The sequence below is a fragment of the Hyperolius riggenbachi genome, chromosome 2 (genome assembly GCF_040937935.1).
Source record: "Hyperolius riggenbachi isolate aHypRig1 chromosome 2, aHypRig1.pri, whole genome shotgun sequence".
NCBI lineage: Eukaryota > Metazoa > Chordata > Amphibia > Anura > Hyperoliidae > Hyperolius > Hyperolius riggenbachi.
The window spans coordinates 358245092-358266927 of record NC_090647.1 but is presented as its reverse complement, the minus strand read 5'-3'; the positions used below and the strand labels follow the sequence as shown (position 1 = coordinate 358266927).

Below are 21836 nucleotides of genomic sequence, written 5' to 3'. Positions count from 1 at the left end.
ATGTAATCATTACAGTATAAACTGGTCCTACCACCTAGCTTTTACTGCATAATAATACATCTGGGAAACTTGAAATTGAAGGATTGTACAAAACTTTAACTAGAATACTACATTGGATTGCACTGTGAAGAGGCACCCCTGAGTATCCTGATATAAGGATGATGCCCCTGAATGGGGGGTGGAGTTGGGTTGACTCAGTTTGGGAAGGAAAGCAGCAGTCATATGGGTATTGTAGAAGTAAATCAGTCCTATAGAAAGAAGAGCTTGCAAAAAAAAAGCTTTCAAGTTTTCGCTACTATGGCAGCTACAAGTTTTTTTTCATCCACTGCTGTTTATGCACTTTCTGATGTTGCTGCATATCGCATGCTGAGCTTTGTTGCTGAAATTCAATCAGCAAAGCAGTGATGTGCTATGGCCCTTTAGATACATAAAATCACAAGTGCTTAAAAAAAAATCTTGCAGTGTGAACCACCCAGCCCCTACAGGGACTGTCACTTGCAGGGATCAGGGTAACTGTAATTTAGTAATTGGTTCAACATCGCTAGAATCTTTCAGAGCTCTCCTTGGTGGAAATATTCCTGTAGAAAGTAGACATTCCCTTCCCCTTCTCTTCCACCTTCTCTGTAGCCTTTTAACCTCTTGAGGACTGCAGTATTGAACCCCCCTAAAGACCAGGCCAGTTTTTGAGAAATTGTCCACTGCAGCTTTAAGGCCAAGCTGCAGGGCCACACGACACAGCACACAAGTGATCCCCCCCCTCTTTTACCCACCAACAGAGCTCTCTGTTGGTGGGGTCTGATCGCCCCCTAGATGTTTATTTATTTGTTTGTTTGTTTATTTGTGGGTATTTTTTAATGAAAAAGTGTGTGGTTTTTTAACTAATGTATTGCCCCAAAAACCAATCCCCGTGATCAGCTGTCATAGGCTTCAGCCACCAAGCAGGAGATGCGCGTGCATCCTGTGCGCGATCTTCTGGAAAACAGAGCCCCAGGACTTTACGCTGATCGGCGTTAGGCGGTGCTGGGGCTGCCGCCGCGGCCACGCCCGTCGGTGTGACGCGGTCGGCTACAGGTTAAGAATGTACAAAAAATGCTCAAAAGGTTTCATTTCCACATAACTATTCTATGTGACTTTATTACCACATAACAGAGCATTAGTGATTTGACATTCATGCTTTATTTTATGAATTTTGTCTGTAATTTATGAATTTCAACTGTATATTTAACCACTTGCCAACCGAACACTCATACCGTGCGGCGGCAAAGTGGTAGCTGGAGGACCAGCGACGCAGTTCTGCGTCGCCAGGTGCCTCCCTAATTAATCATGAAAGGCCGCTCGCGCGAGCGGCTGTTTCCTGTCAGATCATGGAGCGGGTCTCCGTGAATAGCCTGCGAGCCGCTGATCGCGGCTCGCAGACTAAATGTAAACGTAGGAGACACATGTCTCCTTTGTTTACATTCTACGGTGCTGCTGCGCAGCAGCGCCGTAAGGCAGATCGGCGATCCCCGGCCAATCAGCAGCCGGGGATCGCCGCCATGTGACAGGGGACGTCCTGTCACTGGTTGCACAGGACAGATGGCTTTGAGGTGCCCCCCCCCCCCGCAACATGCGATCAGACCCCCCCTGCACATCATCCCCATAGGGGGGAAAAAAGGGGGGCGATCTGATCGCTCTGCGTGCCCGCTGATCTGTGCTGGGGGCTGCAGAGCCCACCCAGCACAGATCCCAACAAACAGCGCTGGTCCTTAAGGGGGGGGTAAAGGCTGGGTCCTCAAGTGGTTAAGAATAGTCTTTATTTTAGCACCGCAGGTTGTAAAATGAGAACAAACGACTTAGTGAATTTACCTCGGTAATAAATCATATGTAAATGAGCAAATAGCTCCAGAAAAGATAATATCATCTTTGAAACTCTTACGTTCTACTGACAGCATTGTAGTTTGTGCACAGATGTTGTGTCTTGTAACTGACACTTTCTCTAACAGCTGCATGAAAGATAAACACTGTATAAGTAATGGCATAGTTCCCAATACAACTTTATTAAGAATGGAAAATCCAAGAAGATGAACAAAATACTTTGGTGATATGATGCAATAGAAACATAACTGGAGACATATCGAGAAGGCTTCTGGAAGTCACCCCCTCATCAATCATGTTTATTCAGGTGTATGGCAGATTAGAAGAGAAATCTTTATATCTCAACAACAGTAGAATGTCACTTTTACTGACAATTTTAGCCGTGATGCATTGGGAGACATCTCGGAGCTAACTCCAACCTGATTTATTGCAAATGCTTTCTGTTTTAAGAAAGCAAACTTTTGTTTACTAATAATGGTAATCAGTTCAAAGTTTAAAAAAAGAAAAACATAAATAAAATCAAAACAATGAAGGTTGTATTATCAGAGTATTAAACTTGAAATCTGTCTGTTGAGGAACATGTATGCATGGGTAATAAGGAAATCAAAATCAAGTCTGCTACAGACACAATATGGTGTCTAGCCATAAGTCCTCAGCAGTATGTAGTGGGCAAGAAAAGACATGATTACCAGAAATGACTGAGCTGAGCTGACATCTGAATGGCTTACCTTCTTATCACTATGCTGTACAACAGGTTTATTAGCTTTACACTAGTTCCTTGGAAAGAGCTATTGTGTCAGGGACACAATAGCAACCAATGGAGGAGCTGTGTGCTTTCTGTGTGTTGAAGGAAACCACAGGGGGTGTTGCTTGTTGGCTCTTTGACTCTCTATTGGACGCCTATAAATAGTTTTTTAGATCACCTCCCTGAGTTTATGCTACAAGCTGCAGTAGTTGGGCACACTGCTAGACAAGCGCAGAGCACCTGTGACATACTGAAAGCCCTCATGGAAACCTGTGACATACTGAAAGTCCTTATGGAAACAGAAAGGTAAAGTGAATGAAGGAAAAATAAAGGCATCTAAGCCTTTTATTGTTATTGTATTGTATAGTCAGCTTGTTGTCTTTTTGCATGTCCCTCTCTAAGGTTACTTCCTCTCTTTTTCTGTGCATTGAGAAATGTTGCTTTTGTGTCACCATGACTTAAAGGGAACCTAAAGAGAGAGGGATATATAGCTTGCCTTGTTTGTTTCCTTTTAAACAATGCATATTGCTTGGCTGTCTTTCTGATCCTCTGCCTCTAATGCTGAATACACACCATGCGTTTTCGCGTCAAATGCGTCCGTCGATACGCGTCAATTCAATTATTTCTGAGCATTTCCAAACGCATTTCGATGATTTTTAGGTTGATTGCCATGTAAAGTATGGCAAATCGACCTAACGATCCATCGAAGCTTGAATCGAACATGTCGGAAATAATCGAATCGATGCGTATCGACGGACGCATCGAACACGGAAACGCATGGTGTGTATCCAGTATAAGGCTCAGTGCACACCAAAAACTGCTAGTGTAATTGCAAACGCTCAGCGCTTTTTGAAGTGATGGAACAAAAAATCACATCGGTCTGGTTTGATCCATCCCATTCAAATACATTAGCCAAGCGCTTTTCAAAGCGCTAGCGTTTTTAAAAGTGCTCAGAAACACTCTTGGTGTGCACCAGCCCTAATACAATTAGCCATAGACCCTGAACAAGCATGCAGATCAGATGCTCTGACTGAAGTCTGACCAGATTAGCTGCATGCTTGTTTCAGGTGTGTGATTCAGACACTATTTCAGCCAAATAGATCAGCAGGATAGCCAGGCAACTGGTATTGTTTCAAAGGAAATAGATATGGAAGCCTTGCTTTAGGTTCCCTTTAACTAGATACCTTGCATTTCCTTTCCACTAAAATGAGTGTTGTACACCCCAGTGACGGCGTGCTCATACACCGTGTATACTCATGATTTATACAGTATTCCCACGGATCCATACACAGTTGCATTCTCACACTCTATAACCACTGAGTGCTCACTGCAGGTATGACTGAGGCAGTGATCACAACTTGTGTCTGCTGGAATCCCAGGCCATTCCCCTCAAAGTGTTTTTCCAATATGTGCATGTTGTGCGCGTTTTAACGCATGCTAATGAAGAATTCATTGTGTGGAAAAGTAGTGCAGGTTGTATATTTTTTTCAACGCTATGCAGAATTGCAGATGCCTCCTAGAAACGCAGCGGCCCCATAGAAAAGCATTACATGGGAATTTGCATTGCTGCAAAATGCTGCCGAACTCTACAAGTATGATACCTGCCTAAATACAATGGCCTGATGCACAAAACTTTTCTTCTCAGTTATTTTGTCTGATCTGATTTTTTAATGATTGTAAAGCACCCCTGAACTGAGAGAGATGTGGAGGCTACAATATTTATTTCATTTTAAACAATGGAAATTGCCTGTCTGTCCTGCTGATCTACAGTAGTGTCTGAATCACACGCCTTAAACAAGCATGCAACGAATGCAGTCTGACTTAAGGGCGTACACACCTTTAGCAGATGTCGGGGATCGGAACCCGATCCCCTTGGGCAACATCACTGGGCTGCATAGACATAAATCAGCTTTACAGCTAACATGCTGCGTTGCTATGCTGGGGGGGATGGAGGGAAGATAGATTGATGCATGTGTGACGTTACGCAGTGGGCGGTGGAGCGGTGTTCACAGTATTGGCCATCGCTGGAGGTGATTTGATCCGCTGGGTGGATCGCTCCAGGGTTGCAAGCCTCTGTACACACACCTGATTATCGGCTGAGGCAGTCATCATAGGCTGCCTCAGCTGATTTTAGTCAAGCCTGTATATGAGGCTTAAAGAGAACCCGAGGTGGGATTTCATTATGTTAGTGGGGCACAGAGGCTGGTTGTGCACACTAACACCAGCCTCTGTTGCCCCATGGTGTGCCTCCATGTCCCCCCTGCGCGCCGCTATACCCCCTGCAGTGCTGGCGACACGCAGCGGGTCGCCAGCACAATGTTTACCTAAGCGCTGTCTGTCAGCGCCGCTCCCCCGCCTTCTCTGTATCGGCGCTATCCGCCCGTGTCCCTTCCCTCCCGCTGATAGGAGGGAAGTGACGCGGGCGGGTAGCAGCGATGCGGAGGATGCGGGGTAACGGCGCTGACAGACAGCGCTTCGGTAAACATTGTGCTGGCGACGCGCTGCGTGTCGCCAGCACTGCGGGGGGTATAGCGGCGCGCAGGGGGGACATGGAGGCACACCATGGGGCAACAGAGGCTGGTGTTAGTGTGCACAACCAGCCTCTGTGCCCCAGTAACATAATTAAATACCACCTCGGGTTCTCTTTAAGCAGCAGATGATCATTATAGCCAGGAAATCTGCATTGTTTAAAAGGAAGTAAATATAGCAGCCTCCACTTCCCTCTCTGCTCAGGGGTACTTTAACCTCATCTATATAATAATTTTTCAGCACACTGCAAGCAAAAAGTGTTAGAATAACCTGAGAAACGTTTACAGTATATTGGAAATTTACGTAGTATCCAGGTTTAAAGCGGATCTGAGATGAAAAACGAACTATAACAAGTAACTTGTCTATATACCTTATCTAAAGTTTAGATAGTTTACACAGCAAATCTAGTTGCAAACAGCTTTAATAGAATAAGCATATTTCTTCCTGTGATACAATGGCAGCAGCCATGTTGTTTGTAAACATTACACAGAGGCAGGCTTATCTGTATCTTGAGCACTCAGCCTGTGGAAAAAAACCTAATCCCCCCTCCTCCCTCCTCCCCTCTGCCTCTGAAATCAATGGCTAGTAACACCTCCTTCTCATCCTGCCCAGACTGAGCTCCCATGAGCCCTTGCTACTGCCAAGGCTCTATGAAAACCTGTGGGCTTGGTTTATTTAGTGTTTAGGGTGGGAATTGGAGTATTAAAACAAAAACAAAAAAGTATTTGGCTTGAGGAATGCCCTATAAACAATAGGAAAGGAACACAATTATGCAATGAGTAAAAGTTCACCTCCGATCCACTTTAAGCTTTTTAATTGAGCTTTGAAATGACAAAGGTTTATAACGGATGTCTGGATTACTGAAGGGGAAATGTCATTCACCTTCTTGCTATAGTAGCAGGGTCACAGAGAACTGAAAGAAGGGATTTTACCATGGCTCACCACTTAATATATTTCTTTCACTTAACTTTTTAACTTTTTTCACTGCGGGACCGCTGGCATTGCCTTGTCTAACCCATGCTAAACGCATTTCTGCTACCAAGCAGAAAAGCGTTTAGCATTGGCTTCTGGCGTTTTGAACCCCTAGTGTAACGATTGGTGTCAGCACACAGAGAGAATCTGATTGTTGATGATCTGCAGAATCATCAACAATACAGATGTATACTCGATTATGGATGATAATTGCAGAATCACCAATAATACAAGTATGACTAACCTCTGGACACCTAATGAGTGAATGTATCTGATGAACTGGAGGCTGTCTCCCGAGGAGCGGGAGATCTAAGACTCGGCCAAGAGCCACCTGAGGGGCAGGTGGCCCTGGGCAGTGCAGAAACTATCCCTTGATAGTGAGGACCTGATAACCAGGGATAACAGTATTAGATGGTGAACTGTACTGCAGCCAGAGGAAGGGGCCACTGGCTGTTAACAGGCCGGACTCTCTGAGGAGCGGGAGTCCTGGTTGCAGCTGACACCTGATGGAATGGTGTCACTGCTAATACTAATAGACTGAGCACTTCAGGGAGAGTGACAGCTAGGATAGTCGGGCAGGCCAGGTCGGCAACACACGAGCAGATGAGGTACAGAGACAGAAGACTGATTCGGTAACCGGTACAGGCAGGGTCTGGCAACAGGTAGACAGATATGCAGAGGTACCGAATCAGAAGGCAAGAAAAAGTTCGACAGAGCAAATAGTCATAACATATAACAGAGTCCTAGACCGGGGTGTGAGCTCCTTGATCTCGACACCCGGGAACTAGTCTAGAGTATAACACAGTAATGACACAGAGTCCCTAAGCTTGGGTGTGAGGTCCTTGGTCATAACACCCTGGAACTGGTGTAACGTACAACACAGCAATGACACAGTATCCCTAAGCTTGGGTGTGAGGTCCTTGGTCACAACACCCTGGAACTGGTCTAAAGTATAACACAGCAATGACACAGTATCCCTAAGCTTGGGTGTGAGGTCCGTGGTCTCAACACCCTGGAACTGGTCTAAAGTATAACACAGCAATGACACAGTATTCCTAAGCTTGGGTGTGAGTTCCGTGGTCTCAACACCCTGGAACTGGTCTAAAGTATAACACAGCAATGACACAGTATCCCTAAGCTTGGGTGTGAGGTTCGTGGTCTCAACACCCTGGAACTGGTCTAACATATAACACAATCGTATTCTGGCTAAGTGTGAATTCCCAGGTCCTCCTGGTTCTAACACACTGTGGGATCTGACTGGTCTGAGTGCTCACACGTAAGTATTCGCAACGGCAGACAACCAGCAACTGACAGGCAAGAAGTATATATAGAGCAGCGCTCCTCAGCGCCGCCCAGCCCCACTTAGCCAATCACCTACTACGCTGGGATCAGCTGATCCCTCTCCTATTGGCATAAAGGTCCTGCCTCCTAGCGCGCGCGCGCGCGCGTAGCTCTCCATCTGTGTGCACTACTAGGCTCAGACACACCAGACGCATGCTGCTGTGCGGAAACCGCCGGTCTGAACGCGGAGACAGCCACCCCGCTGCCTGCCAGACCGCGCGGCGGTGTCTCCGCAATCCATTACACCTAGGTCAACAGGGAACTGCGAGAATGCAGCTGACACTGGACGCTACACATAGCCTCCGAAACGAGATGACGGGATCCACCACAACATTTACAGAAACAAAGCCAACTGCAGTCACCTTTGTTTTAAAAGTGCTTCCATTCACTTGAATGGAAAGGCAGTTAATCACTTTCAACTATTGTCGCCCATGTGAACCAGCCCTAAGGGCCCTTTTACAATTGATGCGTTGGTATGCGTTAGTACGCTTTTTTTTTCTTTTTTACTTTCTATCTATAGCAATGCATTGTGAAAAGGCTTTCAGTTAAATCACGTATAGTGATAACTGAGCCATAGGAAAATATGGACATTAGGCCTCTTGGCTCTTGCACATTACCTGCGATTCCGATTTGCGATTTTGACGTGATTTTACATGCAATTCCAATTTGTGATTTTTAATCCGTACTGCATACTGTGTTTTTTCTGCGTTTTTTCTTTTTGTTTTGATAGCATCCAGGGAAAATCGGAATTGCAAATCAGAATCACAAATCGGATTTGCAGTGTGCAGGGGGCCTTACTCTGAAAACCAGTTGTCTTTCAGTTATAACTGAAAGCAACTGATTTAGTGTAATGCTGGGTACACACAATGCATTTTTTTTTTACATCAATTTTCCATCCGATCGATTTCCGATTTGATTTTCCGATTCAATTCTCCTATCTTTTCTTATCTATTTTTATTCACTTCTATGAGAAATCAATCAGAAAAATGATCGAAAATTAGATCTGACATGTCGGAAATTATCTATCGAACCATCTATCTAACACAAAATTGTATGGTGTGTACCTAGCATAAAAGGACCCTTAGGCAAACAAAAAAGTGAAAGTAAGAAGAATAATCAACAAAGATATAGGCAACAATAAAAACCTTGCAGGAACTTTATACTTTCCAGCTTTATACAGAACTAAGCTAATTTCTTTGGCTGAAGTCATCCTAAAGTCCAGAAGGTACTCCTACAATTAAAGTGGCATTGTTGATTATCATAATATAAGAATTTGACTTACTTTTGCATCAACATAATTACAATATAATATTGGTTACTCTTAATTTTTTCTACAGGGAAATAATGAAGGAGGAGACAGACAAGAAAAGCTGTAAAATAGAAAGCTATAAAAGAGAAAAATTCCTTTCTTTAAATAAACAAGACGCTAAACGGGTACTGGAAACCTATGTGAAAAGGAGTCTCAGTAACTGCGAAACCGAAAATGCAAAGGAGTGTGCAAAAGAAAAGAGAATAAAGAAACCAATAAAAATAAGGCGATCGGTGAGTGACGTCTCTAAGTTTAGATTCAGGGTAAAGGAAAACTCAGAGCCTGTTTTCTGTAAAGCAGAGCTGGAGGAGACAAAGAAACAAGATGGAGATGTTCCAAACAAGCCCTGTGAGACTCAAGAGAAGGACCAACAGGACAATGACCCTGCAGTTACAACCATAGCCAAGGTTCCAAGTGTCAAAAAGCAAACATGGTTTAAGAGTTTTCTGGGTCAACTATTTAAGAAGAGAGAAAATCTTTCTGAGCAAACTGTACGCATGGTCAGCTCTGTGGATTACCCTACCAAAAAACCTTTAAAACGTACTTCAAGAAAGACCAGCTTCAAAAAGACCTCTATGCGGAGAACACTGTCTTTAAGGAAGAATTCTCGCGAAGAAGAAACAAAGCTGAAACGACCCACCCACCTTCCTTTGAAGCGCATCAATACGCCCATAGAACTGAAACAATGTGAGTACTTATCGCTTGAGTACGAATGCATGTTTATAGTAACCTAAATACAATGCCATAAATACATTCAAGGCAATTGTGTGAATATGGAATGTGTGGATACAAACCAGGTTGCTGTGTGACTGCTTGTGTTTATGGGTATTATTTGGAAATAGTAGTTTCATGTAAAATGCTGATATAGCAGCGGGGGCATGGAGGGTGATTATATACCACACCCTGCCTACTCTCTATTTGGGCTCTGGGGGGGATTATAATGGTGAAAGCACTATAAAGGGACATTATGTTGGTGGATCAGCATCAACAAGGGGTACCATATGAGGGGAAGTAACCCCATTAAGCAGCACTATATAGGGGAGTAGAACCATAAAGGGGGCACTTTTAGGGTCTTAGGGTTAGGCACCACCAGGTGGGTTTTAGGGTTAGGCACCACCAGGGGGTTCTGAGGGTTAGGCACCACCGGGGGGGTCTTAGGGTTAGGCACCACCAGGGGCAGTGGCGTAGCTAAGGAGCTGTGGGTCCTGATGCAAATTTACATTGGGGCCCCCAAGCACTCTATACATAACAATTGACATGGCGTACCAAAACCTGCCAATGGCAATTACAGTGTCAGAGGTGCAAGAAGGGAATGGGGAGCACTTTGTTAATGATTACCACTATTCAAAGTATATCTAGAAGTGATTATTATGAGCACAGGATCAATAGAGAGCTAATATTGAAGTTGAGGGGGGCTCAGCCCAAGGGCCCTGATGCAGTCTCAACCTCTGCACCCCCTATTGCTACGCCCCTGACCAGGGGGGGTCTTAGGGTTAAGCACTACCAGGGAAGTCTTAGGGTTAGGCACCACCAGGGGGGTCTTAGGGTTAGGCACCAGCAGGGGAGAGTACTGTGTGAGAGTAGGGAGAGGTTAGGTTATAATTAGGTTCAACATCTGTAAATTTACCAGTAATGTAATATCGCATTTAAATTGTTATTTATAATTTTTGTTATCATATTTGTTATTTAACATTTTGCTTAAATTGTTGTTTACTGATATTGCTAGTAATATCGTTATTTAACTACTAGCCAACCCTGTCACGCCTATCCCGACCTCAATCGTCGTAAAGTCTTGGGGCTGTGTTTTGCAGGCTGTGTGCGCATCTCCTGCTTGGTGGGCGGAGCGGAGCTCCGCCTTCAGTCTCCGAGCGGCGATCGCCACTCGGGAGACTGTTACACAGCAAACCTGCCGTCTATTTACCCGCACAGTGCTGGGATCTACAGCAGCACTGTACTGGGACAAACCTGGGGGCGGTCAGACCCCACCAACAGAGAGCTCTGTTGGTGGGGAGAAAGGGGGGGGGGATCACTTGTGTGCTGTGTTGTGCGGCCCTGCAGCTTGGCCTTAAAGCTGCAGTGGCCTATTTTCCAAAAAAAGGAATGGTCTTTAGGGGGGTTTAACACTGTGGTCCTCAAGTGGTTACCATCATACCTAAATTAGCTAACAGCTTTTTCAAATGTATGCCTATATGGGGTAAAGCAACATAAATAGGTTTCTTTTATGGGGCAAAACAAAACGTTGTACTATATAGAGAAAAGCAACATAAAGGAGGTGCAATTAAGAGGATAAGTAACATAAAGGGGGTAGCATTGCCTTGCATCACTGGGTCTTCAGTTCAAATCCCTGCCAAGGCACTATCTGTATGGAGTTTGTATATTCTACCCATGTTTGCGTGGGATTCCTCCAGGCACTCAGATTTTCTCTTGCATATTAAAAACTTACCGGTGTTAAAAGTCTTGCCCCTAAAATTGGCCCTAGATGGATAATGACTATTGGTAGGGGATAGATTATGAACCCCTGTGAATGACAGTTAGCAACAAGACTAAATTGAAGCGGAAGTTGTCAGCGCTATGTAATTACTAAAAAATAAAAACAACAATAATGCTGTATGGGAGAGAAGCAGCAATAAAAGGGGTTACTATACAGGGGTATAACAACATAAAGGAGGTACTGTATGGGGGAGAAGAAACCTAAACGGAGTACTGTATGGGGGAGAAGAAACCTAAACGGAGAAGCAACATAAAGTCAATACTATATGGTCTAAGCTACACCAAAAATTGACAACTCTCAGCATTCAGCAACTGGATTTTAACTGGGCCTAATTTTACAACATTCACTGCTTGTGCTGTATATAAAAGTATGGTAAGTACTGCCATATAATTTTTCTTAAAAAATACATTATTTTTAATTGAGAATCCGGTGGTCATGTTCTGCAGCCCTTGGTGGAATGAGACTACATCCCTATTTAGTGACGGGGTTCTTTAGTGCTTAATGGGAGCAGTAGCGCTGAAGTCATGAGGAGCTAAATCCTATATTCAAATACGGTATAATTTTATAATAAGGCACTACTTTTACTTTCATTAATGGAGGGTAGGGGGTGGATAGACATTGTAAAGATTATAAATCCTGGCGTTCAGATTTAAAATGTGAGCAGAAACAGCCTGATATTGTACTTGTACAAGCTGAGAAGACCTAAAACCATTGATATATGTGATCTGTGCAGGGGGAAAAAATGAAGAATGCTTTTACCAACAAGTTTCTGTGGATATCGAACAACTTGTGAATGATGCAGACCATAAAAGAAAGGGAAGTCTGGATAGTGTGTCAAATGATGAAGAACCTACAAAGACTGGTAAGATCACTGATTTCAGCACTATACACAGTTAGGGCTTGATTCATGGCGCTAAGTGTTAGCGCTGGAGTGAAAAGCCACTTAGTGCCCGAAATGTAGCTTTGCACGCATTAATAGCAGCGCAAAGCTACATCGCCCACAGGACCACCCACATCGCGCGCAGCACGGCTGGACAGTAATAGTGTGCAGCGCGACGTTATCATCACACCCGCTGCCCTGTAAACGTTGCATCCGGTGCAACGAAAATGGTGCATCGGGTGACCCCAAAACGGTGTATTGATGCACCATTTTGGGGGCACCCGATGCACAGTTTTTACAGGGCAGCGGGTGCGATGATAACGTTGTAACGCGCACTATTACTATCCAGCCGCGCTGCACGTGATGTGGGTGGTCCTGTGGGCACAAACCACCTAACGCTGTGGTTTGCGCCCATAAACTATTAAGGCTGTTGCGCCCATAAACTATTAAGTGAATTGAGGCCTTAAAGTGAACCGCGCACCATTTTTAGCACCCAGAACATCTCAACAGCACATGAAAAATGCATGCCAACAATAGGCTTGATTCACTAACCGGCGCTAAGTGTTAGCCACACAGTGTGCCTTATTAGAGTTAAGGGGCCTTATCGGTGCCTTATCAAAGTTAAGGGGCCTTATCAGAGTTAAGGGGCCTTATTGGTGCCTTAAAGAGAGTCTGAAGCGAGAATAAATCTCGCTTCAGACCTCATAAATAGCAGGGGCACGCGTGCCCCTGCTAAAACGCCGCTATAGCGCGGCTTAACGGGGGTCCCTTCACCCCCAAATCCCCCTCGATACACCCGGGGAGCGCTTCCTGGTTGGGGCAGGGCTAACCGCCGCAGCCCTGCCCCACGCGCGTCTGTCAGCGCGTATCTCCGCCTCTCCCCCGCCCCTCTCAGTCTTCCTTCACTGAGAGGGGCGGGGGAGAGGCGGCGATGCGCCGCTGACAGACGCGACTGGAGGCAGGGCTGCAGCCGTTAGCCCTGCCTCCAGGAAGGGAAATTCTGCGACCTTTCTACGACACACTTTTGCGGGGGGTGGGTTGGGGGTGAAGGGACCCCCGTTTAGCCGCGGGATAGCGGCGTTTTAGCAGGGGCACACGTGCCCCTGCTATTTATGAGCTCTGAAGCGAGATTTATTCTCGCTTCAGAGTCTCTTTAACAGAGTTAAGGGGCCTTATCAGAGTAGTATAGCGAGCGCTACAAACTTATGCCTGCTAATTGGCAATGATAAGAGCTCCACTCGTCCTACCCTGAGCCCCTGCGGGTCCAGTCACTTTAAAGGACATTATCCTTGCACTTTGATTGGCCCAATAGGCTGCCTGTCACTTGACATGCACAAACAACCTCAAGAATCAGAATTCCCACTCTGAAGTCATAATTGACAAAATCAAAATGAAGCACTGCTTCACTGTTCAGAAATTCTTTATTTTATCAAATGTGCATGTTTAAAAACAATGTTAAAAACAAGGCATGGTCACATGACATCCATAAGTCTGTATACAGACTAGGTGAAACCACATGCATGGTTATTGAGCATTCCATTTTAATATGTGATAATAATTAGTTTTGTTGTTGTTTTTTTTTTGCAGATGATGATGTGATAAAGAAAATTGTTTCAATTCTCCAAAAAGAGGGAGATACTTTTGACAGAAAGGTATGCATTGAAGGATACCAAATACAACCACTCATGAATATTTCAGTTAGTTAACAGCCTCAAATCCAAATTTTGAGAGCGAGGCCTGCAACTCTCTAGCAGTACATTACTAGGCCATTTCTAAGTGCTTGGGTGTAATCCCACTAGAGCAGGCATGGGCAAACTTGGCCCTCCAGCTGTTAAGGAACTACAAATCCCACAATGCATTTGCCTTTACGAGTCATGACTGTGGCTGTCAGACTCCTGCAATGCATTGTGGGACTTGTAGTTCCTCAACAGCTGGAGGGCCAAGTTTGCCCATGCCTGCACTAGAGGCATTTGATTTTTATAAAAATCCCCCATAGCATTGCATTAGCAAGAGCTTTTCAGATCACTGGCACTTAGAAAAGGCTGCTAGTGGGTTTGAGCCCTGAGGGTCCTTTTACACTTAATCAGTTGCTCTCAGTTATAACTGAAAGACAACTGATTTTCAAAGTAATTTCCATGTTTACCTATGGCTCAGTTCCCACTATATTCGTTGTAACTGAAAGTTTTTTCACAATGCACTGCTATGGAGAAAGAAATAAGAAGGGAAAAAAAAGAAAAAGCGTATTACCGCATACCAACACATTAAAGGATACATCCGAGGAGGATAAAATTTAAAAAATCCACTTACCCGGGTCTTCCTTCAGCCCCTGGCAGCCGTCGTGTGCCCTTGCCGCAGCTTCGCTCCCTGCCGGTGGCCCGGAGTACCCTCCGGTACCAGAGGCCTGCTTACGTTCCAACGTGCGTCTCATGCAGTAACTCTGCCGTCATCTGGACTGTACCGCGCAGGTGCAGTAGCTCTAGCTCTAGAAGCCAACCTGGAAGCCGACCTTGCGAGGTCGGCTTCTCCACCGGAGGAGACCGGGAGCTACCGGATCTGCGACGAGGGCACAGGATGGCTGCCAGGGGCTGGAGGAAGCCCCAGGTAAGTGGATTTTTCATTTTTATCCTCCTCGGCCCTTCCCTTTAAGTGTAAAAGAGCCCTAAACCGGCATGCATATAAGGCCAGTAAAGCACTAGAAACATATTTTTGTTGTAATTTGTAAAAAGAAATGAATGTCAAGGCCTGATAATCTGAAAAAGAAAGCTGCCTTTGTGAATTCAATAACTACAAAGTCTACAAATTATGAAAGGAACTAGTAAAATTGCAGTTTGTATTACCAGTTATAATTTATTTATTTTATTTTTTCTCTCTACAGATTAAAGAAGACCCCACCCTCAACACTTTCTTAAGAGACATTTCTTATAACTCCTTCAAGCAGCTTGCAGATGTCTACATTGATAAGGAGGTCACAAAGAAGAAAGCTGCTGAAGCTGAGGATATGAAATTTGCTTATTCCATCCACTTTACCAAGCAGATTGCTGGAATCTCCAGCCACCCTGTAAACAGAATCATGGGATTCGGAAGCCAGTATCTGGAAGACACGTTCACCTGGCTATCACGCAGCAGAGACAATCTGGTGAGTAGGATTCTTTACATAGACTAAAGGTGGCCACGCACAATACAATCTTTTAAAATTCCCTTTCAATTCAAGAATTACAATCAGATTTTTTATTTTTTATCAATTGCAACATTTAAAAAATATGATAAACACACGTGTTCAATATGTATACAGGGAAATTGCTTGGGTCTGTAAATCAAGAAACTGACAATCTACCCTACACCATTCAATTTTCATGAAAACTGATAAACATCCACCCCTCACAATCTTTTTATCGGAAAATTAATTTTATTGTATCGATTACAGTTCATTTTATTTTATCGTGTATGGCCATCTTAGGGAGTGGTGCAATCTGTATTCACATTCTTTTTATAAGTTGATTCTATTTTGTATTGAAATGCATAATGCTGTATGCTATTTTATTGTGATCTAGATGCTGTAGTTTTGGATTACACAACATCTGTTTATATTGTGATACTTTGTTTTTCTACCTTCATAATGATACCCAGCTGTTTCTTTACATTAACAGTAGTAAGTGATGTCATTGTGGTGTTTACTACAGTTGATGAATAAAAGAGCTAAAAATAGGATGTTGACTCAAGTATAAAACCCAAGGGGTAACCTCAGATGTGTGAGCTACATCATCTACCCTTTGTTTAGCATGACTCTGATAATGCTTTCCTGGCAGTCTCTGAGTAATTAACCTGGAAGGCAATAAGATATATAGGGCACATGTAATTAAGACACTTGAATCAGATTATCACCTCTGCGGCTGCTAGTTTCTATGTCAGGATGTCAGTTATGCCATGTGTCATGTGATATATAGGGCATGTTAATTACACGTGAGTCTTGTGCACGCTCTGCCAAATAAAACATCACCTAAGCACTCATAGCCAGAACACTTTAATGAGAGGCAGTGAGGTAGGAGGTCATATTGTGGTCAGTGACTAATCCAAATCATATGGTCATATTACACAAACAGGGAAGTACATTGTACTCACCAAAGTATTACACTCTTATTTACACACATAACAAAAACACTGTTATACTAGTCATTTTGTTTTACACTGAAAAGGGGAATGAGGACATAATTGGATAGAGCAGGAAAAGATAAGGAACTCTGCGGCCTTGCTCACATTGCGTTACATTAGCGTTCGCGTTGGGCGTTTTTTAAAGCAATTTTTTTTGTGATTCCCGTTGGTTTTTGTTAAAAGCGCTTTTCTAAGTGCTTTTCCAGAGCAGTTTTTTAATTCACTCCCTGACGCAAGTCAGGAAGTGAACTCTTTGACCCGGAAAATAATAAATACAATGTATTTATTCTTAAACGCGAACGCAATCGCTACACACAGAGATTTTGTGTGCGTTTTGCGTTTTTTCCTATACCTTCCATTGAGGCAAAATTGCCTCAAAAAAGGTACAGGCACCGCTTTGCTGTGCGGATCAGAAACGAAACACTCAGATGTGGACTCTCTCATAGGGAATCATTGCACAAGCGTTTTTAGGGCGATTTTGAAAATTGCCTGCGCTTGGAAAAAGGGGCAAAAATGCCCTTAGTGTGAACGAGCTATACCAGAACTATAAGGGTTTTATACTTCAAGAACATGTGACATAACAATGAACAACAGACATGCTTCCCTCAGTATTTTTCCACTTCTATTTTTTCTATTTCTTTTAACTGCAATGGAGCTGCAATGGTATGATTCTTACTTCCCTTGGGAATTGTTGGGGTTGCATACAGATGTCACAACTCAATCATGTCACACTGCAACTCTGTCAGTTCATCTCGACTATTCCAAGAAAAATGAATAATCTTAGCTAATTCTCTTCTCTGAATAGTTCTTTGATTGGGTATTATGAAAGGTATTATTTGAAAAGGGCTCCTGAGGTGGGGTTGGGTCTTAAGGTTAGGCATCACCAAAGGGGGTCTTATGCTGGGTACACACTATGAGATTTTCTGGCCAATTTACTGTCAGATCGATTATTTACAACATGTTTGATTTGCTTTCCGATCGATTTCCGTTCACTTTAATAGGAAGTCGATTAGAAAATGCTCGGAATTAGATCGGAAAGCAAATTGAACATGTTGGAAATAATCTATCTGACAGTAAATCGGCCAGAAAATCTCAGTGTGTACCCAGCATAAGGGTTAGGCACTGCCAGGGGAGAGTTCTGTGTGAGTAGGGAGAAGTTAGGTCTTTTTTCAGCTATAGTGTCACTGTTTTATAACCAAAAAATACAAATCTTGGCTATAGCTGGGACCTCTTTATAGCCAAAACTATATCTCAGCTATATCCATTGTTTCCCCCCTCCCCCCCCCAAAAAAAAATTGGCTTTTTTACATCCAGCATCCTTTTATAGTCAAAAAAAAATGCGGCTACATCCAGCTCCCTTTTTTTTATAGCTGACAAAAAAAAAGCTATATCAGTGCCCTTTGTTTTCCAGGCGCCCCTTACAAATGAATGCACCATGAAATGTCACCCATATAAATGCAATGTGTATTACTGGCCTGATGAATAAGAATTCACAAGGACAATAAAGTCTTCAACTGCTGCCCCCTGTGGTGCATGTGACTTCTCATGGGGATCTTTGGCTCAGCCCTTTTTTAAAGGGTATAGTAGAGTAGAGTATTGTAAATTGTTGAGGAAAAAAGTGCCTTACTGCAACAGGGCAGATTGTGCTCAGAGGCTCATAGCAGTCATTATAGCTACACTTATGCCCCCAATTCTGCTGCAAGCAACACCATTATCCTACCGTGCATCACATTTTGCACAAATTGTCAAAAAAACTTTCCAATAGTTTGAAAATTTAGTTTTCATTTGATTATAAGAACTGCTGATTACATTCACTGGCAGTCAAAAACGGCGCAGGAAATGTGGGCGCACCATGCTCTACCATAGGCTGTAATGTGAATTATGGCTATAGTGGCGCTCAGACAGTAATGTGGGGACCGTCAAAAAACGGAGCCCGAATTACTATAAAAACAGTGTAATTCGGCCACCAGCAATAGCTGGCGGCCAATTTACGTCTTACCCGAGTCCATGGCGGCCTGGAGGGGGAATAGTAATTAACGCCGCCAGGATTTTTGCAGGAGCAGGGTGAGCAATTTTTTGGCTTTTGCCTGCACCCAAATTTCCTGGCATGTTAATTACATGCATGCATCAGTACTTATGGCAGCATGATTAAGTTGCTGGAAATTGACCCCATTTCACAATGCAAAGTACATTGTGAAATTCTCTGGTTTCTTCTCTTTTTTTTTTTTTTTTTTTTTTTTTTTCTTCCTCTCATCCATCGCATAGTGATCATCCAGCTGAACAAATTCCTTTCCAAAGTATTCTCGGTATGTAGTCTGGCGCAACACTTGTTTCAGCCCATGCACTTACTAAGTGATACACAGCCTGATGCAACATCAGATAATAGGAATGCCTTCTAGGAGTATCTGCACATACAAGAGAAGAGCAATTTAGAGCCAACCTTTACTTTGTATTACTATTATTATACACTTATATAGTACTGACAATTGCAGTAGTGTGTTACAGAGGTTATTTAATAATTCATGTCACTAACAATCCTCAAAGGAGCTCCCAATCTAATATTCTATCATACAGTAGTTCAGAGCCAATTTGCGGGGAAGCCAATTTGTAGGATGTGGGAGGAAACCCACACAAACAAAAACAATGGTATGCAAACTGAAGCCCATGCAGGCAGCTAGCCTGAAGTATACTTATGTTTTTTGTACAGCAGAAGGGACTGGCAGCGCTTTCAAATAGACGCTGCACCTGATTTGACTAACTGCACAAGTGGGCATAGCTCGACTAACAGGCAACTATTACACACCTTGCATTCAAAAACAGGTACAGTAAAAGAGGGTGTTAGCTTCAGCATAAATTGTGCACAAATTATCCCTACTAGACTCTCCCACGATGGTGACGTCCCCCATGGGAGAGAACCTAAACACTAGTCTAACAGTGAAGCATATCCAACAGTGATGCATGTTCAAACAGTGAAACATAACACTGAATATGCTTCATTGTTAGACTGGGTTTTTAACTTTAGATTATGTTTCACTGTTTGAACATGGTTCACTGTTGGATATGCTTCACTGTTACACTAGTGGTTAGGTCTCTCCATGGGGGCATGTCACCGTCATGTGAGAGTCTAGTAGGGGTAATTTGTGCACAATTTATGCTGAAGCTAACGTCCTCCTTTACTGTACCTGTTTTTGATTGCAAGGTGTGTAATCTACCCGTTAATCGAGTTCTGCCCACTTGTGCAGTTAGTCAAATCAGGTGCAGCATCTATTTGGAAGCGCTGCCAGTCCTTTCTGCCATACACGAAACCTGCCAGTTAGATTCACCTAATACACATTCGTTATGACTGTCTGGCATTTTAATTGTTTTACTGATGTCATTTTATGACCCCAATGATTTTATCTCTGAAACACTGGGATAAATTGTGCGGTCATAAATGAGAAAATACTGTACCGTAAAATTACACAATGCAAAATGTATAGTTGCCCCTCTTCCCCCACAGATGCTCAGATGAAGTCCACATTATTCACTCTCAGGAAAATATTAAAATTCTCATTCTAGCGTCCCTGTAAATTCTGCAACCAACACGGCTCCTCTGCTCTGGTTAAGCACAAACAACTGTCTGATATGGAGGCAGGTTGAGGACATACTGGTCTTGTTGTTGCTCCTGTGCCTGCTATGGCTGTTGTTACACCCCTACTTGTAGTATACTTACAGTAATGCAAATAAAGCTGATTCTTTTAATATGTTTCAGAATACCGCTGTCGAACCAGAGGATGTTATCAGTCCAGACTGAAGAAGACACACTGCAGAACCATGGACAATGGTGCAGGGCAGATTATTTTCACAAAGTGCAATATACTTCCACCTGATTTACGAAAGTCTGAAGTCTAAGGCCACCTTCAAGCACTTAGTTATCTAGAGGAAGCTTTCATGTAAATTAAGCTCTTTGTTTTGTTATATTGTAATTTATTTTTAAAGAGGTGTATTACTGCTGGTTCAGTACATTTTTATATTGTGTATGTTTATATGTAAATCTGATTTTTAGAGAAAGGAAAACACTGGTAATCTTTTCTCTAATGCTTGAAACTGAAGTGGAACTCTAGCTAAATTCCATTATCTTTTATACTTGGGTTTAGCATTAGCAGCATACCTGTCTCCTCCCCAATCTTCTGATACCTGTCAGCATCTGCATTGGAGAGATTTTTTGACTTCCTGATGTCCGTGACAAAACTGGAAGGCAATCTCTCTACAGTGAGAAAACACTGGGGTGGCGGAGAGAGGGGGTGGGAGTGGTGCTTTGCATAACACTATTCAAAAATAAAAAAGGGTACTTGCGTGTTATCCTGTCGACTGAGTTTGGCAGCCTACTGTTCACGTTCTCTTTACTCTATTGGTAACAGAAAAGCATTGTTGGAAAGCAAAGAGTCTTGACTTTTGATTCCATCAGGTCCGGGGTCAGTGTGATGTACCATTCCTTAGTTAGAGAGTGTTAAAAGAGAGGTGTCCCCTTCAACTGGGTGAAGAGAGCGCTTTTAGATTACTGGAGGAACCCAGCATGATCATCCCGGACGAACCTGACATGATGATCAGCAGCACACCCATGAGGTCATCTTCTTCCTCCTTCTCCTCCTCAGCATGAATCTGTCTTCACAAGTTTTGAGTGCCCGGTATTGCTCCTTACAGCAGAAGAAGGAGCAGCCCAACTATGGACCCGTGTCTCCTCTCTGCGTGTCTTACTGGACGGGGTCATAAAAAGTCATAAAAAGAAAAACCTCTCAAAAAAGTGTGGTATATTATTTAGTTTGACTTGCTATTTCTTGCTTTTACAGAATGTTTACGTAATAACCATCAATTGTGCAATAAAGCATTATTTTAAAGGTGAAAAGGGGACTTTGCCATCACTCGCACAATTTTCATATGTTATGCAGGTGGAACAGAGATCTTCCTTTGGTGCTCCCAGCTAGAGAGAGAGCTCTTGTTTCCCTGTGCCTCCCTATGCTGCTTAAAGATTTATTTTTTATGACCAGGACTAAAGCTTGCCAGATTCTTATCATTACAGAGACTGAACGGTAGTTACCATGCTTGCTACAAAGAGTTAATCTCTCAGCAGATGGAGGAGGTGGATGAGGTCAGGTGATCAAGGCTCACACGTGGTATAGTGATGGCACGAATTGGTCATAGGTGAACAGTTCACGGCGAAAGTTCACATTTGCCCCATTTTAAAGTATAGGGAGACTGCGAAGGCCATGAAATGTTGGTCACCGATGAACAGTTTGTGCCATCCCTAGACAGGGAGACTGGCTGCTGCCTCCTCCCAGATTATCTCTGCAATAATTGCACTTTAATCTCGAGAATTAACCACTTCCCGACGGCCGGGAAGTGGAGCCTGCAAGGACCAGCTCACCCACAGAGGCGGCGGTCCTTGTAAGGGCATGGGCGTAGCGATCGCGTCATCCGTGACGCAATCCTCCGCCGGCGCCTGTCTCCGCTCACCCGCCGCAACATCCCGCCGGCCATACGGAAGCGCCGGCGGGATGTTAACCCCACGATCGCCGCATACAAAGTG

At 43.6% G+C, this 21836-nt stretch overlaps 1 protein-coding gene across 3 annotated transcripts in view; it reads left to right on the top strand.

Annotated features, from left to right (window-relative positions):
* The window catches only part of LOC137544476 (bcl-2-like protein 12), an 85803-nt gene extending 64536 nt beyond the window's left edge, over positions 1-21267 (top strand). Inside the window, exons 1-6 of one of the 3 annotated variants that reach the window (XM_068265561.1) lie at positions 2743-2905; positions 8779-9437; positions 11975-12103; positions 13709-13773; positions 14997-15257; positions 20022-21267. In XM_068265561.1, the coding sequence (XP_068121662.1) occupies positions 2790-2905; positions 8779-9437; positions 11975-12103; positions 13709-13773; positions 14997-15257; positions 20022-20063 (1272 nt within the window). In that variant the 5' untranslated portion in view covers positions 2743-2789 and the 3' untranslated portion in view covers positions 20064-21267. Of the gene's footprint in view, positions 1-2742; positions 2906-8429; positions 8667-8778; positions 9438-11974; positions 12104-13708; positions 13774-14996; positions 15258-20021 lie in introns of those variants that run through there. The other 2 variants (XM_068265562.1, XM_068265563.1) reach the window with 2 other exon arrangements.
* The last annotated feature ends 569 nt before the right edge of the window (positions 21268-21836 follow it).